The sequence below is a fragment of the Parus major genome, chromosome 1, assembly GCF_001522545.3.
Source record: "Parus major isolate Abel chromosome 1, Parus_major1.1, whole genome shotgun sequence".
Classification (NCBI taxonomy): domain Eukaryota; kingdom Metazoa; phylum Chordata; class Aves; order Passeriformes; family Paridae; genus Parus; species Parus major.
The window spans coordinates 111,138,165-111,161,053 of NC_031768.1; the positions used below are offsets into that span (position 1 = coordinate 111,138,165).

Genomic DNA, 22,889 nt, shown 5'->3' on the forward strand with positions numbered 1-22,889 from the left:
GGGACTGTGGGCGCTGCCCGCCCGCCTCGTCCTGCCCCTCTCAGCCCCCGCCGGCGCGGGGCCCTGCCCGCTGTGCTCCCTCCTCTGCCGCCGGGGCCGCCCGCGGAGCCCGCTGCGTGCGGCCGCCGCCGCCTCCGCGGGGCGGGCCAGGCACGACCCGCCCGCGCCCCCGCGGCGCTGTCCGCGGCGCCCTGGTGACGCTCCCGCAGGGCAGCGCTGCCCGGACACGGCCCAGCCTCCCCCGCCGCGCCGCTGCCCCTCCCTCCCGCCCCCACAGCCTCGCCCGGCCCCGCAGAGCAGCAGCCGCGCAGTCCCGGCGCCCGGTCCGGCCGCCCCCGGTAGCGATGAGGCCGCGGGGCCCGCGGTGCCTCCCGCTGCTGGCGCTGGCCATCGCCCTGGCCGAGGCGGCGACCTGTGAGTGAGGCGAGGCGGGGGGACGCGGGGCCGTGGCTTGGGGCGAGGGGCGGCCCGGAGCGGTGCCGGGGCCGGGCGGCCCTTCCCGGCCGTCAGGGGCATCGCGGGCTCTGCTCCGTGCGAGCAGCCCCTCGGTGCCGGGGGTTGGGCAGCGGATCCCGCGGGGCAGCCGAGCTGCGGCTCGGGGCTGTGCGCGGCTCTGGAGATGTGTGCGGCCGCAGCGCCGCTCAGCCGCCCAAGGGAAGGTGTCTGCACAGGGAGCTCGGTTCCCTTGCTAGAACAACCCGCGGGAGATCAGGGTCTGCTCAGAAGAGTGGCTTTATTGTGCAGTCCTGGAAAGCGGCACTGACCCTTCCTGTAAGTCCAGACCTCTTAGCCTAGGTAAGAGCTACTTGCTCTTACATACAGATTAAAAAAAAAAAACAAAACAAAAACCCCCATATATATAACTATTCTGTGTTTGACACAAAAGTCTTCGAGCTTAATAGTGAGAGAAGACAGTGGAGCTGAAACAAACAGAATTGCAGCTCAAAGTAAGCCTTTTCCTGACCTGTTTTACTAATGATTAAACTGGCAGAACAGAAACCGAATGTTTACTATTCTGTAAGGTGCTGGGGTTTCAGACTTAGGGAGTAGTATCAAAAGATGAAAGTTAATTTTATAATTTTTTTAATTGGTCCTGAAAATAAATTGTCTAATAAATATTTCATAATTATATTTTCTCCTGTTTTTGTCATGTTTTCTGTTATATTTATCTGCTCCACTGCATACCTTGTCATTTTTCTTAAGAGCAGGAAATAAGCTGTCCTGCTTATCCAGAATTTTCCTGGTCCATATTGTCCTGTTTCCTATCCCTGGCTCTGAACAATGCCAGAGATTTCTGGAATGGCGGGGAGGAGAGGGGGAAGAAGAGAAAACAGCTTTAATAATACAGCACATGCCATTCAGTAATCATAAAGTTGCCTCTGCAAGCCTCAGCGCAGGTGGATTTGGTCAAACATCAGATGAGGGACACATTTTGGAGAAGGTGCAAGTAAATATTAGTGGCCAGTTTTATTTTGTTGGCTGCATAATGTCACTGATGAGCTTTTCAGAATACTCTTGTCACTGGTGTTACAGAGCTGGGCAAACAAGATTATGACACTTCCTACAGTGGTGTCACTTTTTATTCAGTTTTATTCAACTCCTTTCCTTGGCTGGGGTGTAAGGTAAGCTGCTCTAAGTTATGTTTAAGTGGCCCACTTTAAGCAGGTTTTTGGTTGCATCTGCACAACAGAACAGCTGTAAGAAACCACTGAATCTCATCCTCTCCCACAATTTTTTTTTTCTTTTTAGATGCTTGATAAGTATTCACTACACAGTGGCTGTACACCACCTCTGGAAATTGTTAGGCTCTGGAGTTGCACAAGTGATCACCACATGAAGCACCCCGAGTGAATTAAGGGTTAACTTGGCTTGGCAGGGTCAGAAATGGGCTGGAGTTTCCTGTAATCAGACTGGCAGCAGCAACAGTTGGGATTTTTGTTTTTAATAAATGTCCTATCATAATCTTTGTAATTAAAACACAGATGAAGAATTACACTGCTAATTCAGTGCATGGGGATTGAAATATTTGCACTACAAAAACACAGAATTTGCTCTGAGTTACATGTTTTAAGTCAGAAGTTATAGGAAACCAGCTTGTTCCCATTGCCCCACTGTATTGAGGACATGAAGTAGAAATTATTACATCTGTTTGTACACAACTGAAAATTTCTTTTATGTACTGTAAAACTGTGTGAAAATGACCATAATGTCATAAAGGTCAAAACAAGATGGTTTAAAGTCAGCTGCGAATTAAGCCTCATCTCTACACCACGGAGCCTGTGCACTACAGCTTTGATGTCAACATCTTTGTGGGGGCAAAAATGTCCCATGGAAATAAACCCAGCAGCTATAATACACAGTTTTCCTGTTTTATTGTCACTGCTTTTGCCTCAGGACAGATGGTCTTTCTGCATCTTTCTTATTAGTGAGAAATAAAGCATTTAGTCTGATTAATTAACACTTCTTACATTTCTAAGCAACTTGCTCATTGCTCTCTGAGATAGAGATGTGCTGTAAAACCTTGGAGGTGAGCTGTGGTACATCCACCTTATGCTCAGGAAATCTTATTTACTGCCTTACCAGGATGATTAGTTTTACCAGAATGAAAGCAAATAGATTAGTTTGTAGTTACAAGCTCAGCCCACGTCAAATTCACTCAGGAGGCTGTAACACAAAGGTTTCTTCAGGTCATTACCCAATGTTACAGCACTTCAGAATGTTCCCTGTCACTTGATGGAGACCTTTAATGTGTTTAGGATGGTGTGGTATTAGTTAAGCGTTAAATCTGGCTCCATTCAAGCTCCGGGCCTATTTCTAGTCAGCTTCCTTAATTTTTTTCTTTCCTGTTAGTGCAGAGAAACTGGGAGCTCTGCTGTGGCACTTGGCTGCTGGTGTGGCTCATGGGTGCTCTGGGTCTGAGGAGTTGTCACAGGCAGTCCTGGACTGAGGTTGTGCTTGACTGGCTCTTTTCTGTGGGGCTGGGATGGATGTGTACAGCCACCACACCTGATGTGCACAGCAGGTGTCACAGCCCTCACACAGCTGGGCAGTCTGCAAGGTTAAGTTGTGCAGAGGCTGCAGAAAGGAGGGCAGGTGTGAAAGTGTGGTGCTCTCAGTTAATATCTGTCATCTGCACACTTTAACCCAATCAGCTGGACTTCTTCCAGCTGTGCTCATCTGTTTTTCTCTTTGGTCACAAGCTATATCCAAAAATTAAACCAGGCAGTCTAATTTAGAGGCTGTTCCTGGAGTGTTGTGTGCTCTGCAAAGAACATTGAAGCAGACATCTTTCATTTTTAGTGTCATTTCTCAATGTTCATCACTTATTTAAAGTCACTAAAATGACAAAAAACAGATACGTGAAAATTAAATAATGACTTGTGCTGAGACATAAAAGGTGGCAAGGATTGTTTTACCTTGTAAAATGTGAATGTATTTATAGATTGCCTGCCTTGATATTCCCAGGATAGCATTCTCACCTTTGCCTGTTCTGAAAAATAAAATTACATATAACAGGTAGCCTGACTTTGTAAGACATAATTTTGGTCTCGTATAAATTAAATAAGGTCAGAATGTTTACTTTCAGATCACTGAAACTGGTAATATAATCAGCTTTTTTTATCTACTTGTTGGTTACATATCTCACTTTGTAATAACCATAATCTAAAAACATAAATCTTGTACTGAGTATGACATGTAAATTAGGCTTCAGGCATGGATGCTATTAGGGATTAATAGCACAGATTAAAGTTTTAGGATTTTTTTGCTCAGAAACAGCTTCCACATAGAGAATCCTATAATTTCTTGCTCGCATTTTTCGAAACAATAGCGAACATCAACTCCTGACTAAGCATTTAATTCAGAATTTTGTGTTAAATTCTCATAGTTGCTCAGTGTTTACAGCACTTTTCAGCTGTTGCAAAAATAATAACGGAGTTGCTTTGTTTCTCTCAAGTTTTACCCCAGCAGTATGCCTCTCAGTTCCTGCTGAGGAAACGCCGAGCAAACTCTTTCATGGAAGAAAGTAAGAAGGGAAATCTAGAAAGAGAATGCATTGAAGAATTATGCAACAGGGAAGAAGCCAGGGAAATCTTTGAAAATAATCCTGAAACTGTAAGTATTTTATGAGTATCTATGACATAGATTGTAGTTCTTTTCAGGGGGAAAGACAGAAGCACATGGAATTCACAGCTCCCAGTAATAACACTAGGCAAGATCTCTCCATTTAAAGAGACAATTTTCAAAATAATTTTGACACTCAGTTAATTTGCATTGGCTTAATTTTCCAAGTGTCCAATTCAGTGCAGTATTTTTATCTCTCCACTGAGTCCTGTGTATATTAAATGATCTTCTGCTTTAGCCCAAACAATAGTCATATAGAAAACCAGGCCTATATTCTGTGACTCAAAGTAACTTTTGTCTTCTTTTGTAGTTAAAATACCAATATACTTTAGAATATATTCAGTGATGTATTTTGCTGTCATTTTATCTACCTGACATTTTTCTTAGCCTTGATTTTTCTTTTCTTTCTGCAGGAATATTTTTATCCCAAATATTTAAGTAAGTACAAAAACAAACCCTAAACAACTGTGGTGTATAATTCAGTGATGCTCTCATTTGGGTAATTTGGTCACTGGTTTAGTTTTTCTGCCCCTAGCACTGGGATGATTTCCATGCTGATTATAATGCAGAGCATGTCCTGTGTGCTGAGATCCTCACAGAGGCACTCTGAAGGTTGGGCTGTGATCAGCTGTCCTTAACATGCCCAGACCAGTTTTGCAATTGGAGCTGTGAGAGCAGGCTCTTTGAAGATGCCATGCAGCAAGTGGTGTAATTTCAGTGTAAATGAGCTGTTTGGACCCTGAGCTGACTGTGTGGCTTTGCATTTGCAGGCTGCCTTGCCTCCCATCGAGCAGGGGTGTTCAGGGTGGCTGCAGTCACTCCAGACTCTCCAGCTGACCTGAGGGCTTGTGTCAAGGGTAAGTCCTGATGTTGGAACACACAGTGGCTAAAAAGCAGTTCACAGGGACACAAAAAGAGACAAATAATCATTTACCTCAGGCAAATTCAATAATCAAAACCAGAAACTGACCAAAATACGTGAGGTGAGACAGAGCATTTCCAGAGAAAGTAGTTTAAGTGACTGCTTTTAACTTCATAGAAGGAACACAATTGACTGCAACCTGGAAGACAGGGTTCCTCTGCAAACAGAAGTGTCCTATACCAACCCAGCAATATTCCCCTGTGTGTCCTCTGTACTCTACCACTTCTTTAACAGTTATGCCAAAGCCTTTGCCTCTAGTAAGTCATATTCTGTCAGGTGGAGTAAGAGATTCTCTTGTTAACTGTCATTTCTACCACTCTTTAGCCCATAGTTGCATTACCAGCTAAAAATTTCAAAAACAAAACCAAAACCAAACAAATCAAATTATTATTTGGAACACAGTCATTGATTCCAAACAAAAGATCGCAAAGCATGAAACTTGGGATGTTTCTCAAATGTAAAGAAACTTCCAATTAATTTGAATAAAAATACTTATCCTTTACTATCTGACACTGTTTTTATCATTGAAAGCAATGGAAGGCAAAAAAATTCTTAATAATTACACTGCAATGGTCATGGCTGAAGATGTTTTCCAGCTCAGTTTGTAATAATGCAATAAATTACCAGTTTCTCTGTCAGACCACTATTGAACAGAGAAACTCAACTCTCTAATCTTGAATTCTTGAAACTTTGACCTTTCTAGTGAAATTTGTGCTAGTATGATGGGGGCAGAGCACTGTTCTTTAAAAACTGAAATACAGGTTTTAATATAATAGTATCAAGTCTGGTCACATTTTGCAGGGATTAGCTTAGCAAGTAATTTTTTTTCTAGTTGTTTTCTGCCTGACAAAGGAAAAGTACCAGTAGCTTTATATGTTCTCACTCACTTAAAAATTCTTGCTGACAGAATGAGTAGCAAGATTGTTGTGGGAGTGCTTCATATTATTCATCAAGACCTTTCCTATTTCATAACTGGTACCTATAGGAAGAGAAGAAAAATTACTAAAGTGATTAAGGAGAAATAACCCCAAATAACAAGGATTTTATGTTTTCCATCCCACAGAAATTTCAAACCAGTGCAGCCCCCTGCCGTGCCATAAAGATGGATATAAGGATTGCATAGATGGACAAGCCAAGTATACCTGTGTCTGTAAAGCAGGATGGAGAGGAGAGAACTGTGAGGAAGGTGCAGTCTTCAATTTCATGTTGGTTCTCAGAAGCACAATTACATTTTTACTGTTGAATAGTATTGGCAGCTGGTCAATTGATGCTTTCCTCACAGCAGAGAGTTTTATTCCCTTTTCTTTACAGATATCAATGAATGTGAAGACTTCAATGGAGGTTGCAGCCAGCGCTGTTCCAATTTCCCTGGGAGCTTCCGCTGCCTGTGTGAAGATGGCTACTTCATGCATTCCAACAAGCGGGATTGTGGAGGTAGGGAGACTCCAGAGGAACATCTTTCCATGCCACCATAGTGCCTGCTGACCAGAGAGAGGGAAGAGTTTGATCCAATAGTTCCATAAATACTCTTGCATTGCCTCTGAAATATCCAGTCCTGGTTTAATTTGGCTGCTCATTCCTGACACACTGCGGGCATTTGGGCAGCTGAATAATGAACCAGATTAAGAAGCAAGGAAAGAAAGAGGGAACAGCTATAGATGAGATTCTTCTTCATTACTGGAGCTCCATAAAGCTCATTTTGGTCTCTCACCAGTTTCACATATCCTTGAAGCTTGCTGAAACAAGAATCTAAAGTGATATGAATAGCTGATATTGTTACCATGGAAGTTCTCTCTGGTAAACACTTAGGCTAAATCACTCCTAATTAGCCATGCTGCTCTTTCTGCAGTTTGAAGTTCATTGGAGAAGAAACTATTAATGAATCAAAAAAATCTCATAATGGAAAGATTTTTCTTGTATTCACCCAGCATAATTTTTTCTGTACATGCTTGTGTCTACCGTTGGCCATGACCTACATGCTTCATTCCATTCCAAATAAAGACTGTATTGACATAATTTGCAATTCTTACTGCATCGTTAGAAAAAATTACAACTTAATTTCATTTTAATGTCATATTTTATTACCAAATTATGACAACAGTTTTGGATAATGTCAGATAATTTTAGAGGTTAAACTTGATGGCCATCTTCTACCACTTTCTTTAGTCTAAATATTTTTGTGAATTAAAAACCTCTAAAGACATGTCATAATGACAGAAGACTGAGGGTTTATGAAAAAGGGCAAGCAGATAAATTGGTTAGAACCTCTGTAATTCTTGGAAAGACACAGGAAAATCTGGTAAAAAACTAATCAAAAATAAATTAATATACCTTAGTGCTTTGAATGTTAGTTTAATCATTGGATAAACTGCATTTAAGTATTTTATTACATGCAACTACAAAGTTAAACAACCAGAAGTTTGGAATACACTTATTAACTGTAGAAGGGTAGTCTGAATTCAGGGCAGCTTTGACTTAATACAGTTCCAGGACTCCAAGCAAGCCAGTGGCAGAATCTCCTGTTTCCACAACTGCTACAAAACCACAGAGAAAATCAGAATGATCCCTGCATTCACAAGTGGGAGTGCAGTACTACCAGGGATCTGATGCTTTTCTGTCTCAAACACACTTAATAAGATTGATACGATACCCTGAATCCCGTGGTCACTTCTGCATTTGCAAAATGACATTGACAAATTGGAAACAAGACAGAAGATAGACACTAAAATGGTTTGAGGGATAGAGAGTGAGTGAGAGACTTGAACACCTCTCAGCATAGCCAATTAAAATAAAACTGACATGAATTGATTGTAGCATGGAAGAACCTCTGATTGGATTATCTCTTGTCTTTCTGGACAAGAGATGTCTTTTTCTAAGATGGGATTTTACCATGCAGTCTGGTTTAGTTTATGGGAAATCTGCAGTCTGTTTCTCTCTATGCCTTCCTAGACATACATCCCTTTCCCTGTTACCCACAGAGGGCATGAAGGGATGGGAAAGATAGGCAGGCAGAGAATTTTTTCACTGGGGGCATGCAAAAGTGTCTTTTACAGCCCTCTGGAAATCTTTCTGGCTGTAGCTCTAGTCTGCTGTGACAGGAGGTAGAGCTACCAAGAAAATTTGCCAGCCTCACTCAGTTTGCATAGTGTTGGATAAGGCTGGGAAGAAAAATGGTGTGCAAGAGTGGGAGTTGTTTTTTAATGACTTGTTTGTTTCTAGATATAAATGAATGTGTGCTACATCCAAACATCTGTGGGACAGCCACCTGTAAAAACACCCAGGGGAGATATGAGTGTGAATGTCCAGAAGGCTACACATATAATTCAACTTCCAAAAACTGTGAAGGTGGGTCTTTGCCCCCAGCTCCCTCTTTTCCATATCCTTCATCTTCCCCTTCCCCTTTTTTTTTAATCCACTGCTATACCAAACTGAGCTCCTCATCTACTGACAAATCTTCATATTCTTTATTAAATTAGCTGTTTCTTAGGTTGTCAGGCTTTATTATGTGACAGCATGGGAGTTCTCTAAAGGTTTTTTCAAAAGGTTTTTTATAAAGACCTCAAATGTCAAATAAAACTATTCCTAAATATCCAGAGAAAGAACTGTGAAGAAAAGGAGTTGCTCCAAAAGAATCTTTCCTGAAATTAAAATCTGGAACTAAAAATTTCCAAAGTTCTGTAACAATTATAGCAGAGTTGAAAAGTATTGGTAGCTAGCAGTGATGTAGCAAGAAGCCACTCATACAAAGACCATAACTTCTCCAGTGTTGAAAGTATTTTCATATTTGTCTTAGAATATTTTTTTTAATTCTCTCTGCTTGTTAAAGCTTCTGTTTACTGCACTTCAGAAATTAAATTTCAATCTAAACAGATGTGAAAGCTCTTAGAATTTTACAATGGAGACAAATCTACACTGTCAGTTTAAGAAAAACGTGTCAGTGAGTGAAAAAGCTGCCTTATATTACTGCTAAAAAGGACACAGAAGCAGCTTCTTGGTGGCCATGAGTCTTTTGCTCCATGGCTTTTCCTGCAGGTCTCTTGTGGCAAAGCTCTGCACAGTGGTTGTGATTGCATATCCAGGTGTCAGCTCTTTGTCCAGTGGGATTAAAACACTACTGAAAATTTTCTGTTCCTGAATGCACCAAAGTGAGAAAAACTTCACAGTAATTAATTCTTACTCTTAGGGTTTCCTTCAGATAAATTCAATTTGATGCAGCCCACGTAAGTGTTGTATTTCTGCTGGAACATGGGTTCAGGAGGTTGCAAGATGACGACGTTCCAACAGGGAAAGTCTTACCTCCCTAGCAGGAGGATTATGGTGCTAAGCTTTTAGACCTTGTTGTAACCACATTAAATGAGTCACCAAATCCTGTCTAAGGACAGGATTGTGCAGCCTGACAGGAACATAGCCTTACAGAAATACTAAATGACATGAGCTTTTCATTGTTGTGTTGCTTGTAGGTGGCTAAACTCAATTATGCTTATTAGGAAAATTGAATTTACATACATTTATGCACAGCTTTCTCTATGATGACAGATACTATTAGACTGAAGAACAGAACAGGGTTTGTTTTTTTTTCATTACCTCTCTTCCTCCAAGCAACAGCAGCAAAAAAGAAAAGTACTTTAGTCTTTAAACCCCCCCAGATTTAAATGCATTGCATTGGTACAAAATAAATTTTTTCTTCCCACTAGAAGGGATATTTGTTTCATAATAAATGTTGCAATTTCTTTATCTGAAGCCCAAATCATCCTCATTGGAGTTTCTTGTCAAGGAGAGATTTTGTTTCTATATTAGAAATGTAAGACTTACATTAGCCATTTAAACAGATTTTCATTTCTAAATTACTTATTTTGCACAACCTAATAAATATAAAATGAAATTCTTTTAGTTGATATCACTTAAATCAGCTCAAATCAGACTATTCTCCACAAGTAGATGCTGTCTGAAACTTAGGCATTATGAGATTGTTGTATGTTATTTTAAAAGATATTCTGCCCTGAGATTATTTGGGATTTATATTAATAAAGCACATCTTTTCTTCACATATTTGCCATATATACTTTTAATAATCTGAGCTCTCATCATGTTTTACAAGGAGAGGAAGAGATCTGTCTCAATAGGATTTATGCCATCTGTGGTAGCAATTTATGAGGTCTCACACTATTCAGCCAGCTTATGCCTCAGAAATCAGACCAAATTGTCTCCAGCTCTGCAGTCCAGGCCTGTTATCAGATTACTGAATCACCTTTTGGATTCATGTTATTCCAGAGAACCTCTCTGGTCTGTTATTCCATTAATTCGTGTTAGTTTTCTGTCCGTGCCATGAAAAAAAATCTTTCTGTCTGCTTCAATTTCCCCTAGATATTGATGAATGTGCTGAAAATATTTGTGCTCAGCTCTGTGTGAACTCACCAGGAAGTTACAGCTGCTATTGTGATGGCAAAAAAGGGTTCAAGCTCTCTAAGGACATGAAGAATTGCGAGGTAAAACTGTACTATGTACACTTCTATGTGGAAAATCACAAAGTTGGGTATTTCTTGATGAGAGGATTGCTTAGATTAAAGCAAATAGGAAGCTATTTGAGAACTGATTAAAAATTCCTGAGAATATGTCAGGGATTCTGATCTATGGTTTGGCTCACAAAGCAGCAGGGATTTGGATGCCACTCAGTTCATGCATGCTCACTTACAGGAGTCTTGTCAAAAGCAGCTTGCTTTAGCCAGGCATCTTTATTCCCTGCTGCTTCCAAAATAAGTCTCAGCTTTCTCCTACCAAACAAATAATTCCTGTTCAGCCTACTCAGAGACAGAATGTTCCTTTTGTCCATATGTTCCCAAGTTTTCCTTAGGCTGTGCAAAAGTTTTCACTCACTATTTCAGAATTACTTGGTTTGATTTAAAAAAAAAAAAAAAAACCACCCTGGATTGTTTTCCACAGTTCTCATCTGCCATAGCTTAAGGAAAAGCACTCAGTAATACTTGCCATTTGGAGAACATCTTGCAGCCAAAATTGGCTGCTCTTGATCAGTTTGAAAATTTACACTTCTTAGGAGCAGAAAGTTTGAAACTCCAGGGAATCAGTGTTCAAGGATTGAAGTCCAAGGATTTTTTTGTAAGTGGTTCTCTGTATACTTTGAAAAGTTCAGGCAGTCTGAGATGTTATATGAAGTGAGCTCAGATAACTGCCAACAATAAAGCACTTCTAACAACAATAAAACACTTCTAACAGAGTATAAGAAAATTTGGCTTAAAGTCCAGGAACAAGATCTGACACGAGTTCCAGAATCCGTGTATTAGGTCTTGTTTGCACTTACTGATATTTAATGAACAACACTTGGCAGTCATTCTATTTCATTTTGCTCATCCTTGAAATGGTGAGATGTAATGAGGTTGGAAGATGCTCTTATTTTCAGTACTGTTGTTCAAAAGCGATTAATTCTCTATCTAGAAGTTAGTTCATGCTTTTTAATTGGGAAAAAAAAAAAAAAAAAAGTTCAGTCATCTGAAAATATGTTCAATCTAAAGACTAGTGACACCAGCCATAAAATGAAGTAGCCATAAAATTCAAGAAGAGCACCTGTACATTTAATGGAACTGCTGCATCAGGAATAGCAAAGTCAGAGTGTAGAAGACAGTCACAGAATGTTTTGAGGGATTCAAATTTGATCAAAGAGACTTTAAGATTCCTATTTGTCCATAAGCACTGTGATTCTTCAATTCCTCTTTAACGCAGTCTTCCCAAGATACAGCTCTGGTCTGTTCCCTTCTAACACCTGAGCAGGTTTAGGTTTAAAGCTGCAGAACTTTAATAATGAAGCTGGGTAGTTCTCTAGAAGGTGGGTGTCATATATTCCTGGTAAATGAAAAATGCTTCATGGAAGATTGGAATTCTTAGTTTAAAAACTAAATATTTAAATATTAGTTTCAATCCACCAGAACTGTGTGTCAACCTGGATTATCCTCCAGCAGTATAAATAATGGATGTTTCAAGTAAAAGCAAAACCACCATTTCATTTGTACATAGGTATGCAAGTTTAAAAAAAAAATAAAAAACCAGAGGTAAGCCGTTACTTTAAAAATAAAAAAGGGTAGCAGGCAACAACAGGAGTTGCTTCATAAGCTATCACAATGCATTAACAGCCTTTTTTCTCTACCATTTTCAGTCTGTTACTGAGTGTATCCCACTGAATCTTGAAAAGAATTATCAACTGCTTTACCTGGCAGAGCAATTTATAGGAATTCCCGTTCTCTACTTAAAGTTCAAACTGCCAAATGTCACAAGGTAAGCATTTGCTATCGATTAAAGGATGCATTGGAATGACAGACATTTGTTTCCATTAATTTTCTGAGGGTTTAGGAGGAAAGCATTGCATACCTAAATTATATCACCATCTCCCCCTTGGATAAGATACTTTTATAGGAAGGATGGATAGATGGATGGATGGATGGATGGATGGATGGATGGATGGATGGATGGATGGAAAGGCATTAAGAATTATTACATAAAATTCAGAAGTTATATGAAAATAGTTGCAGTGTAGCTTCCAGTTATACATGGGAATGGCTTTAGTTTGGATGTTGCTGCTGCTTCACCCCTGCTTTGGGTAGAAGCTGGGACATGCTCTGCCCACCCTGCTGAGCAGCAAAATCAGGCCATACCCCCCCTGCCCCTTCCTGGACTTCCTTTCACACACAGAGTGTTCCAAGGACATCCACAGAGCACGGTGCCTTGTCTAGGGCACCAGCTGGATGATTTCTTTACAGCTGTCAGAGCGATTGCTCGTGGCACTGACCCCCTTTATTGCTCTTGGACTTCTTTGCTGCCGCAGCCGAAATTGCAGCAATCCCTGACTTAGTGACCAAACAATTGGAAGGTAACAGCAGCAGCAGCTGTCGAGCTGGTGATCCCCAGAGCCTCAGAACCGTACAGATGGACATAAATACTGAGAACTCTGTCCTCTGCCGCTGTTCCAAGCTGACCGGGTGCTAATGCTGTCCTGGAAGAGCTTCCTGAGATGATAAATGTTTGAAGTCCGTGTAAATACAGAGCGGGTTTCGGTGCGTCTGGCGAGGGACAGCCCCATCTAGGGGACACAGAGCAGCACTGCGAGGGACAGCGACCCCAGTTCTGAGTGACACCTGCCTTGCCAAACCCCAGCTTTCCAATTTCCAAATGCTTTGCTTTCTCCTTTCACCCTTAACCTGTTTTGTCTAGTCCCAAAGACTATTTGTTTACTCTGCTTCTACTCTCCTTTCTTCCACTGCATAGTAAATCCTAATTTTGTTACATACACACATTCAACCTAGATCCAGCCAACAAATCCTCAAATGAGAAATGGCATATAAAGGGCAGAGTGAATTTCTAGGTTATAATTCTCTCAGGACAACGCTTGGTTAACCCTTGGTTGTACTGAAGCACATCACAGATCTTTTATTTTGTCTTCCTTGCATCCCTACAAAATACAATAAGAATATTACATCTCTCTTCTTACTCAGAAGGGAGTGGGATATTCTTCACAAGTAAAGCTCAGAGGGAATTTGGGAACTGCACCAAGGTTCTTTCAAATCCCAGGTCAGGGTGTTAACCTGAAAACTTCCCACTGGATTTGAGTGAATAAGGCTTATATTCCTTTTGACTTTGACTTTTGACTATGTGCAAAAATCACAACTGCTCAGAAACAGAGACAAAAAATGTTACTACCTGTGAACCTTTCTCTAACCCTACTAATGAGTTATCCTGTGCTATACAGTATTTCACCTTTCCTGTCTTCTTATTAAGATTCCTTCTTCACAACTCAGATTTACAGCAGAGTTTGATTTCCGGACGTACGACGCAGAGGGGGTTATCCTGTATGCAGAATCCCTGGACAACTCAGCATGGATCTTGCTTGCTCTTCGGGATGGAAAGATTGAGATTCAATTCAAGAATGAGTTTGGAACAAAAGTCACCAGTGGAGGCAAAGCCATTAATGATGGACTGTGGCATATAGTGAGTTGGATTTTCTTCTCTTCTTCCCTTCCTTTTACTCACTGTGGGAAGTTGTTGATAAATAAAGTAGAGAGAAACTGAGCAACTGCTGAAACACTTAAAATGATGCACTCAAGCTCCAGATTTAAAAAACCAACCAAGAAATGCATAGGAATGCCTTGCATTAGGAAATTCTGCTACCTTTTAAGAATCAAGGAAATTATATTTACCTCTAGCTATCAACATAGCAATTATTAATTTTAAACATGGAAAGGACAGTGGCAGAATATTCAAAACTCTGATTGCATGGTCAAGTGCACATTTATTGGATACTTCGTGTTTAGAGCAAATTTTACATCTGCTAGATGAAAAATTCATCTTGCTTTTCAAGCCTTCATACCTGAGGTGAAATGAAAAGCCTTTCTCACACAATTTGTAGAACACCCCAAATTTTTAATGTCAGTTAGATTTTGGTTGCTACTTCCCTGTGAATAATTATATACTTAAATATAATTTAAATAGTGACTGCACTAAAACTCTTTTATAAGGTAGATATTTAAATAAACATTAATCAGGCTTCATAGGGCTTATGTAATTAGTATTTAGTATATTCTACATTTGTGTGTGTGTGTATATATAATTATTTGTATTTTATTCCAGATATCAGTCGAAGAATTAGAACACAGCATCAGTGTAAAAATAGCTAAAGAGGCTGTGATGAGTATTAACAGCCCAGGAACTCTGTTTAAACAGTCCCAGGGTTTCTTGGAAACCAAGGTGTACATTGCAGGATTACCTCGCAGAGTGGGCGGTGCTCTTGTTAAACAGGTAATTAAATAATAATAAGACTAATATTGACTGATGGTACTCTATTCAGTTTTGTACTCCTGGGAGTCACAGAAGAAGCAAGCTTGGCATGGAACCTATTTAGGAAATGAAAATGTGGTTATTAAACCACTGTTTTGAAAATAAACATGTGTGAAGCTTTTCAGTCTGCTTTCAGTAAGGCTTCACTTGCAAAAACACAGCACTTCTGGTCTAATCTTTGAGGATTCTATAGCCTGTTTCCTAATATAGCTTTAAGATTCCCTAAATCACCACCACTGCTGCTGCTGAGGGTGCATTTCAGGGTGATTCATGTCCTAGTCCTGGCTTTTGCTAAGCTCTAAGTAAGTGCAGCATTCACTGTGTAGGCAGCACAGTGAGCTTTCATTTTCACAAGATTTTACAACAGCCCAGGCTGGACAAGGTCTCTGATTCTTTCAGTCTCCCAGCCTCAAGAATGGGTACAGTCAAGTTGTTCCAACTGTCTTCTTTACAGTCCAGGAGCCTTCAAACTAATTGGTGACCTCAACAGAGAGCTTAGATTTATTTTTTTTTTAATGAATTTTAAAAAATCAATTTTTGCTCAAAAGCAAATCAGAGAAAAAAATTATGGAACAACACAATAGCATCCCTTTATCCAATAGAAAACAATTCCAGAAATTTCTTTGCACTCTGGTATAAATCTTTGAACAGGGAATGTTTCTAGAGATCATTTTCTTTCAGCTACAGAAAATTGCCTGCCCTTTTGTCTAGGTCACAACACGAGCTTTAAAAGTGGAAGAAATCTCTTCTTGTCCAGATCCCTGGCAGCAAAGTGGGAAATGTTGAACCAGAAATACCTTTTGAAGGCTGAGATACCAAATTCCTGCCCTTTATTTCCTCCCAGCATCACTGCTGCAAACTATAGCATTACTAAGACTGGTATTGGCTACACAGAGATAAGCTGATATGTAAAATAATGCCTCATTATTAATATTTTAAAGCCAGCTTTGGACTCAAACCCTCAATGCTGTCATTCTGCTGTAGATTAACCCTCGTCTGGATGGTTGTATCCGGGCCTGGAACCTGATGAACCAGGGACATTCAGGAGTAAATGAAGTTATTCAAGAAAAACAAAGCAAACACTGCTTAGTAGCAGTGGGGAGAGGATCCTTCTACCCTGGCACTGGAATGGCAGCATTCCAGATAAACTATAGTAAGTATTTTTCTATCCCTGTGTTTTTTGTTTGACTGGTGATGGAACTGATGACATTTTAAAAGAAAGAAAATAAAAAAAGGCACACAAACTAAGATATACACTTCTGCATCCACCAGTGGTTCCCTTAACTTCTGTTAGGAATTTGCTTGAATGAGAATTCAGGTCCCAGTAGTGTCATCTGTTCAGTTTCTGGAGTGCTTTACATTCACAAGTTTATTTGTAGAGATTGGGCACTATTGGAGATCCAGGATTGAAAGTTTGCTGGGGAATTTTTGTTTTATTTGCTTGGGTTTCTTTGGAATTATTGTTCTTTCTATAAGTTCAAAAATTATCACTAATTTTTCCACAGTAGGGAGGAGATTAAATACTAATTTTTAACCCCATATTAATTTTTCATCAGCAGGTGGATTTACTAATTTTAATTATTCTCTTTAAAACAGATAATGTTGACAGTGCTGAAGACTGGCTAATAAATGTGACTCTGACTATTCGCCCATCCACAGACACTGGTGTTATGTTTGCCTTGGTTTCTAATGAAACAGTGCCTCTTGCATTGTCCATAGTGGACTCTAACTCCTCTGACTCACAGGTGATCTTACAATTCTCCTAGTGGCTGCCAGGTGAAAAACCAAACTAAAACAAAGCTACTCACACTTGCAGTGCAGCTGGTAGCCTCAATATTTTGAAAACTACATCATATAATAACATACAGAAAATATTTCTATTAATGATTTGCTGCAGCAGTAACTAAGCACTAATCACTCCTGCCAGGGAGATTACATTATGTAACCTGAGCTCAGATCCATTACATCAGGTTTTCTTTAACCTTTCCTTCCAAATGCACAGAGCAGAAAGGGAGCTATGACAGCACTGTATACAGTAATGGCATCATGTTATAAACATGTTTATAATTACATCAATTATTAAATATTTATTATTTGTAATATGTCATTCATCTATCATCATATATTAATATATTATTCATAATTTATTCATATGCTTCCAAATTATAAACAGATTTTATTGTCCTTAAGTTTTACATCCCTTTACATCAACCATCCCAAGCTATTATGTATATTATATATATATGTATATAATATATGTGTATATATATGTATATGTATATAGATATGTATATAATATATATATTATGTATATAATATGTATACATATATGTATATATGTGTATAATTATGCACCATGGCTAATGCAGGCCTTTTCCCAAAATAAGAACCTGTAGTGAACACTTGGCTACCTTTAAAACTGTAGGTGAAACAGGATTTCACCTCAGAACTGTAGCCAGAGTTGTTCCCTGTAAAACATTCTCACTTATAAATTTAAGAACAGCATTTATTATCAGAAGTGATGGTTACACTTCAGCTTTTCAGCTGAAGGTGCCAGTATTTAATATTTTCTTCTACTTGAAAATACAAAGTGCACCAGGACCAAGTATAATGATTTATTAAAGTTACATGTGACATCTTTGGTGATCTACCATTCTTCCACCTAGAAAATCACTGTGACCATTGGGAACATCACTGTTGCACAGCTGGAATCAAAGAAGTTATGTACCCCCAGAAAAGTGCAGGTTGGACTTCTAGTGACCAAACAGGAACTTGAACTAGCTGTTGATTCACACACAGACAGAAGCAATTCTGAGCAGCTCTCAACTCTGCATCAAGCAATGATGGCAAATGTTGTCACCTATCTGGGTGGCCTGCCAGGTGAGGCCTGTTTCTTTTTATTAATTTGATTATTTCTACAAGCCTGATTGTATTCAGCCTTCCCCATGCTAGGAAAAGCCCACAATTAAAAAAAAAATAGATTTTTTTTTTTTTTCTCTCAAGTGGCTCTTGTTTCCTCCAGTCATTTCAGCTTTGGAGGCAGCCAGCTTTTCAACAGTAGCATTATTTGGACATTAAGACATGGCTCGCTCTCTAGAGGTTTGCATTTGGAAAATGTCTTGATTTTCGAGTTGGGTGAGCATTGCACGTTTCTGAAATGCCACCATCTGGCACAATTGAGGAACTGCATCAAAAATGCAAGAAAAGCAGGCATTTGTCAACAACCCAAGCATCAGAAGTGCAGAAGGGGAAGTCAGGAATACGGTTTCAACAATTAAACTCTGGACAAGAGATGACCTGCAATCTTTATGAGACAGAGAATGTGTTGAAGCAGAAAATATTTTGTTCAAAGCAAGCTTCAAGTTAACATTACTGAGACATAATGTTAACATTATCCTTATCACAAGGTTTATTTTGTCCAGGAGTGTGCACATACTTCTGTATAGTTTGACTTAAGGCTAAATCAAGAGGAAAAATGCACTGCCACAGGTGAGAAATAGTCAAAACCGGAATTAAAACTTGAAAAATGCTAGAGGAAAGGTGCCATAGTTACAAAGTTGCTACTAGTAGAACTATTTTACATTCTCTATTACTTTATGGAGAATGAATCAAAATTCCTAAGAAAATGCTACAAATTTGACTGACATGTCTTGAATTGACAAAAAATGGGTCAGTATTTACTTAGTGCAGGTGAGTCAGCAGTTTAACAGAGCCACAGTAACTAAGATTCCAGTAATTTCTTTGGCCTCTTCATCTTTGTGATGTTTAAATGATTCTTTTTCAGTACTTTGCCAGCCACAGAGAAATAAGACACCTTAAGAATGAAGGGCTTGGCATTATTCAGGCATCCCAAAAGAAGCAAGTATTACCTACTTGCTGCTCCTTAATCTCAGTTTTCTGTCATCTTTGTTTTAAGTTCTACATAGTATCTTAAACATGCAAATTAACACAATAAAACAAACAAATGAACCCCCCCAAAAACAAGTCTCTGTATTAAAAACCCCCATGCATTTAATGAAGATAATAAGTCCCCATTTTTGATAACCCTTTCTACAAACTTGTGACAGTGGTGGGAGTATTCCTGTTACTTCAGCACAACCAGTGCAGGTTACATGAAATTTCCATGGTTCTCTGATAGTAATGTTTTCCTTGCTGGGGGAAAAAAGCAGAAGGGAAGGATTCTGCAGGACTTTTTGTGCAGCTTACAGCAAAATAAAATCACAATAAAACAGTGTCTCTTGTTCCTAAGATAACCATGTCTGTCTCCTAAGGAGGGATAGGGTGATTAACACCTGAGGAAAGAGAGTGCTTTTGAGATCAGCTCTTAATCACCCTCATTCTAATTGCTGAAGGTGCTTGCATCCATTAGGTCTACCTTGTAAGAAGCCAGTGGTACCCTAAGACTTGAGAGCAATGCGTGCTTGATTTTGTGCTTAACATATTGTTTCCTGGAAGAATATCCATGATCTGATGCTGCCCTAAGCCAAACAATACCTAAATGAGCAGCAGATAAAGTGAGTCTCTCACAGAGAATTCACTTGGAAGCAATGAGGAAGCAGTAAAATGTCTGAAGTTCCCAGGGGTGCCCCAAGTGCAGATTTGAATCTAGAGTAGCTTCCTGGCAAAAGCAGGACAGTTCTTTATGTGACCTCTACGCCCAGAAACATCTGTTTGTAGCTCAGGACAGGAACAGTGGCCTCCAGGAAACAAGCTCTTGGTTCACTGCTGATAACACAGGAAAAGCTACTATGGAAAACATTCCTGGAGTTTGGCTTCTGGATGGGAACAGCCTTCTAATGCATATTTAACATTTTACTGGCCTTTCTCAGCTTTGCTGACTTGATCTTGAATTTAAAGAAAAGGGAGAAGAACTGAAGTGTTTCCTGCCAAATTGCTCCTTTTCTCCCATGACTAAATAATGGATGGGGAGTGGAGTATTCCCCATGTTTTGACTGATCTGAAAAATCCACAGGAATTTGCATTCCTTGGCCTAATAAACTGAATGTTTTTCTGTGCAGATGTTCCTCTGGGTGCTACACCAGTGACTGCTTTTTATAATGGCTGCATGGAGGTGAAGGTCAACAGCAGACAGCTGGATCTGGATGAAGCCATTTCCAAACACAACGACATCAGATCTCACTCCTGCCCACTGATCATGCAGTAACTGCTCAGATCTTAATTTAACTTTTTCCCTTTCAAATGTAATTGGTGTAATTAGTCTCTTGCCATAATGGAGCTTGCATTATTTCATGCAAGATGTGCCAGGGAAATAAGCAGCAGCACGGTTTTCTCCCTTTTAATATAGAATGGAGGGAAAAACGCTCTCTGTTCAGCTGGAAAGAGACAATCAAGATGACAATTTTGTAAGACATTCTTTTATATATCAGTGGGAAATCTTAAAGCTAGATTTATCTTCCATGTTCATGCTATGTCCTTGACATATTTAGCTTGAAGAGAAAGTTTAGGAATTTCTGTTTAGAAATAATTTTATTTCTTATATTTCATATATCAGCACAAAGTTACAAGTTGCAAACAATTTTAATGTATTAGAACCTAAATGAAACCAGACTTACTAAACTTTTTCAGTCATAACATGCAAAGAAGAATCTCTACAGGTTTTGTAATATATGCTTTTGGTTAAAGAAATAATACCCTGGAATCTCTCTCTGAATATGTTTACAGGTTGTTTCTATGTTGGTAAAGCAACTTCAAAGTGGAAGTGTTCCTTTAAATAGCTCAGTTTTTGAAAAGTTTTGGTTACACTGGACCAGCTTTAATTTGTCTGTCTTTAGAACCCAGCTTTAGAATTTGAAAAGAGTTCTGGATCAGGTCAGGTCATTTACTTTCAAAGTGAGTTAAGTACACCCCAGGCAATTTTGAAAAACAGAGGAAGGAAGTAGCTCTGCTGAACAGGACATCAAACAGGAATTTGCTGAGTAAAACCAAAGAATTGCAGCAAATACTTCTTCCATCAAATCTAGCACTGCTCGACATAAGCACAGTCTGATGATCCATCATATTCCCTTTATTTTGGGTAACCTTGCCTTCAGAGAGCTCCAGAACAGATTTATTTGTGAGTCCAGCTGCCACTGAAAGCCTGAATTTTGCCAGTAAAATCAGAATGTAAAGCCATATTCTGCTCAGCCAACTTTAATAAACCAACAGGTAATTAGAAAAGTATTGCTTTCCTCAGGTGTGCTGATTTTGAGCATTTCCGATATTTCTTTAACATCCTTTGAGTGTGCTTTCCACTTCCAAGCTCATTTTCACCCCACCAGAAGCCTCCCTTTGCAGCTCACCTGGTGGTTTTGTTAACCCCAAACCAAATAAATAGCAAGAGAATTGCTGTGAGGTATAAATATATCCTCTCATCCATCAAGCAGAGAGACATTTATCTGCCAGCATTCCTGACCCCAGCTCTGCTGTCTTCACTTGAGACGCTGAAGCGGAGATGTGCGTCCAGAAGGATGGATTGTGACAATATTCATTTGGAGGACTGCCTTTCTCCAGGGATATCCTCAGTGGCATCAGTGAGGTTTCTTCCAGTGTTAAATGCAAGGGTTAGTACAGCACTGTTGCAGAATCTGAGCCCATCGTTCAGTGTTACTGTTGCTTTGGCTGAGCTTACTGATAACTCCACTTCCCACTTGGGTAGTGGAATACAGGATTTGCTCCCAGCTTTGACCCAGTACAACCTCCCAGTCTGCCCAGCAGAAGCTGACACCCAGGAGCTCAGTGTCGTTAATAGTAGGTCACTTTTGTAGGATGGCATGGAAAACAAGCTTGGAATTCTGACTCCATGGAGGAGAAATCCTTTCCTGCAGTCATCATTCCCTGTTCTTCCACCATTCCAACACACTCTCTGCGTGCAGGTCTTGGTTGTAGAATAACTTGACTGAAACAAGCAGGTTTTGCTTGCAAGGCAGAGCTGAACTGAGACTTTTGACATCGAATAAAAACATGATCACTTTATTTACAGTATCTCTGTGGCACCCATTAATCCTGGAAAGCCCCTGGGTCAGACTCTGCCTCCTACAGCAAGCACAGAAAGTCAGAGATGAGGAGCACAAAGCAAAGTGTCATCAGTGTTCTAAATGCCTCTGGCCTGCAGGAACAGAGGAAAAGGTTTTTTGCTGTTGGTTTTTAGGGATTTTTTTGGGTTTTGTTTGTTTAAATGTAATAAATTGTATAGAAATGAAATGAAAGGAAAAAACCAATCACTTTGTCACACAGACACTATTTCTCTTTGTTTTCATGGAATAATACTTTAGGGTTTTGTAGTTAATAATGAAACATCTGCACTTCTTTTTTAATGTAAAAGTGCCTCCCTATTGTAAGAATTAAATAAAGCAGTATTTGCAAGTTTCTTTTCATTTTAAGTTGTATTTGCATATTTTTGTTCATTTTTGCTGTGCTTGTTCTAGTGGTCTAATGCTTTACTCGGGAGATTGTGATCATCTCCAGCATCAGAGAAAAGAACAGGCTCCAATTAATAGGCTATCCAAATAGGCATCCATACTCTCTAGATATTTAAGTTTATTAATTGCCTAATAGTACCTGAGGAAAACAGACTTTGCTTAAAACTACATGTGGAAATAAAGAAGATCAGGGCAAGGGACCAGTTCCTGTTTTTTGTCCTTCATCAGATTTATTTCATTGTATTTTGAGGCATAATCATTTCAGCAAGGGCCATTCAGGATTTATACAGAACAGCTGGACCTGCTCTGCATTTTCAGCTCCTGTGCACTTGTGCTACAAATCCACATGTCCCAATTTCCTTGAAAGTGAAAGCCAGTCCTGAAATTGGTTCTCAATTACACTACAGCAGTTTAGTTTACATGCTTTGATGCCTGCATGTTTTCTGGTGGACTGAGGGGTCTTGATGCTCAAGATTGGCTCTAGATCATTTTCAAAGAAAGAGGGCCACCCTCATTTTTGTCATTCCAGTCCTGCCTGTCACTGACTGGGGCATTGATGTTGGTTCTTTAATGTCATTCATCATATGTAC

At 39.7% G+C, this 22,889-nt stretch overlaps 1 protein-coding gene across 2 annotated transcripts; it reads left to right on the forward strand.

The window, feature by feature from the left end:
- The first annotated feature begins 272 nt into the window (after positions 1–272).
- On the forward strand, positions 273–22,260 carry PROS1 (protein S). 2 transcript variants are annotated; one of them, XM_015628591.1, is made up of 15 exons: positions 273–414; positions 3,956–4,113; positions 4,536–4,560; positions 4,893–4,979; positions 6,108–6,230; positions 6,356–6,478; positions 8,264–8,389; positions 10,409–10,530; positions 12,210–12,328; positions 13,846–14,035; positions 14,675–14,842; positions 15,866–16,034; positions 16,478–16,626; positions 17,548–17,761; positions 19,900–22,260. In XM_015628591.1, exons 1-15 carry the CDS (start codon positions 345–347, stop codon positions 20,043–20,045), a joined length of 1,989 nt encoding a protein of 662 aa, XP_015484077.1. In that variant the 5' UTR covers positions 273–344; the 3' UTR covers positions 20,046–22,260. The 2 variants fall into 2 exon arrangements, with proteins under 2 accessions (XP_015484077.1, XP_015484081.1); XM_015628595.3 differs by lacking the exon at positions 273–414 and adding an exon at positions 490–771.
- The last annotated feature ends 629 nt before the right edge of the window (positions 22,261–22,889 follow it).

What these genes read in the sequence shown, in the direction of transcription:
- PROS1 (XM_015628591.1), top strand. Translation starts at nt 345, where the DNA reads ATGAGGCCGCGGGGCCCGCGGTGCCTCCCGCTGCTGGCGCTGGCCATC. An exon ending in TTGAAAATAATCCTGAAACT is followed by an intron (nt 4,114 to 4,535) that starts GTAAGTATTTTA and finishes TTCTTTCTGCAG; the next exon opens with GAATATTTTTATCCCAAATA. An exon ending in AGGACATGAAGAATTGCGAG is followed by an intron (nt 10,531 to 12,209) that starts GTAAAACTGTAC and finishes TACCATTTTCAG; the next exon opens with TCTGTTACTGAGTGTATCCC.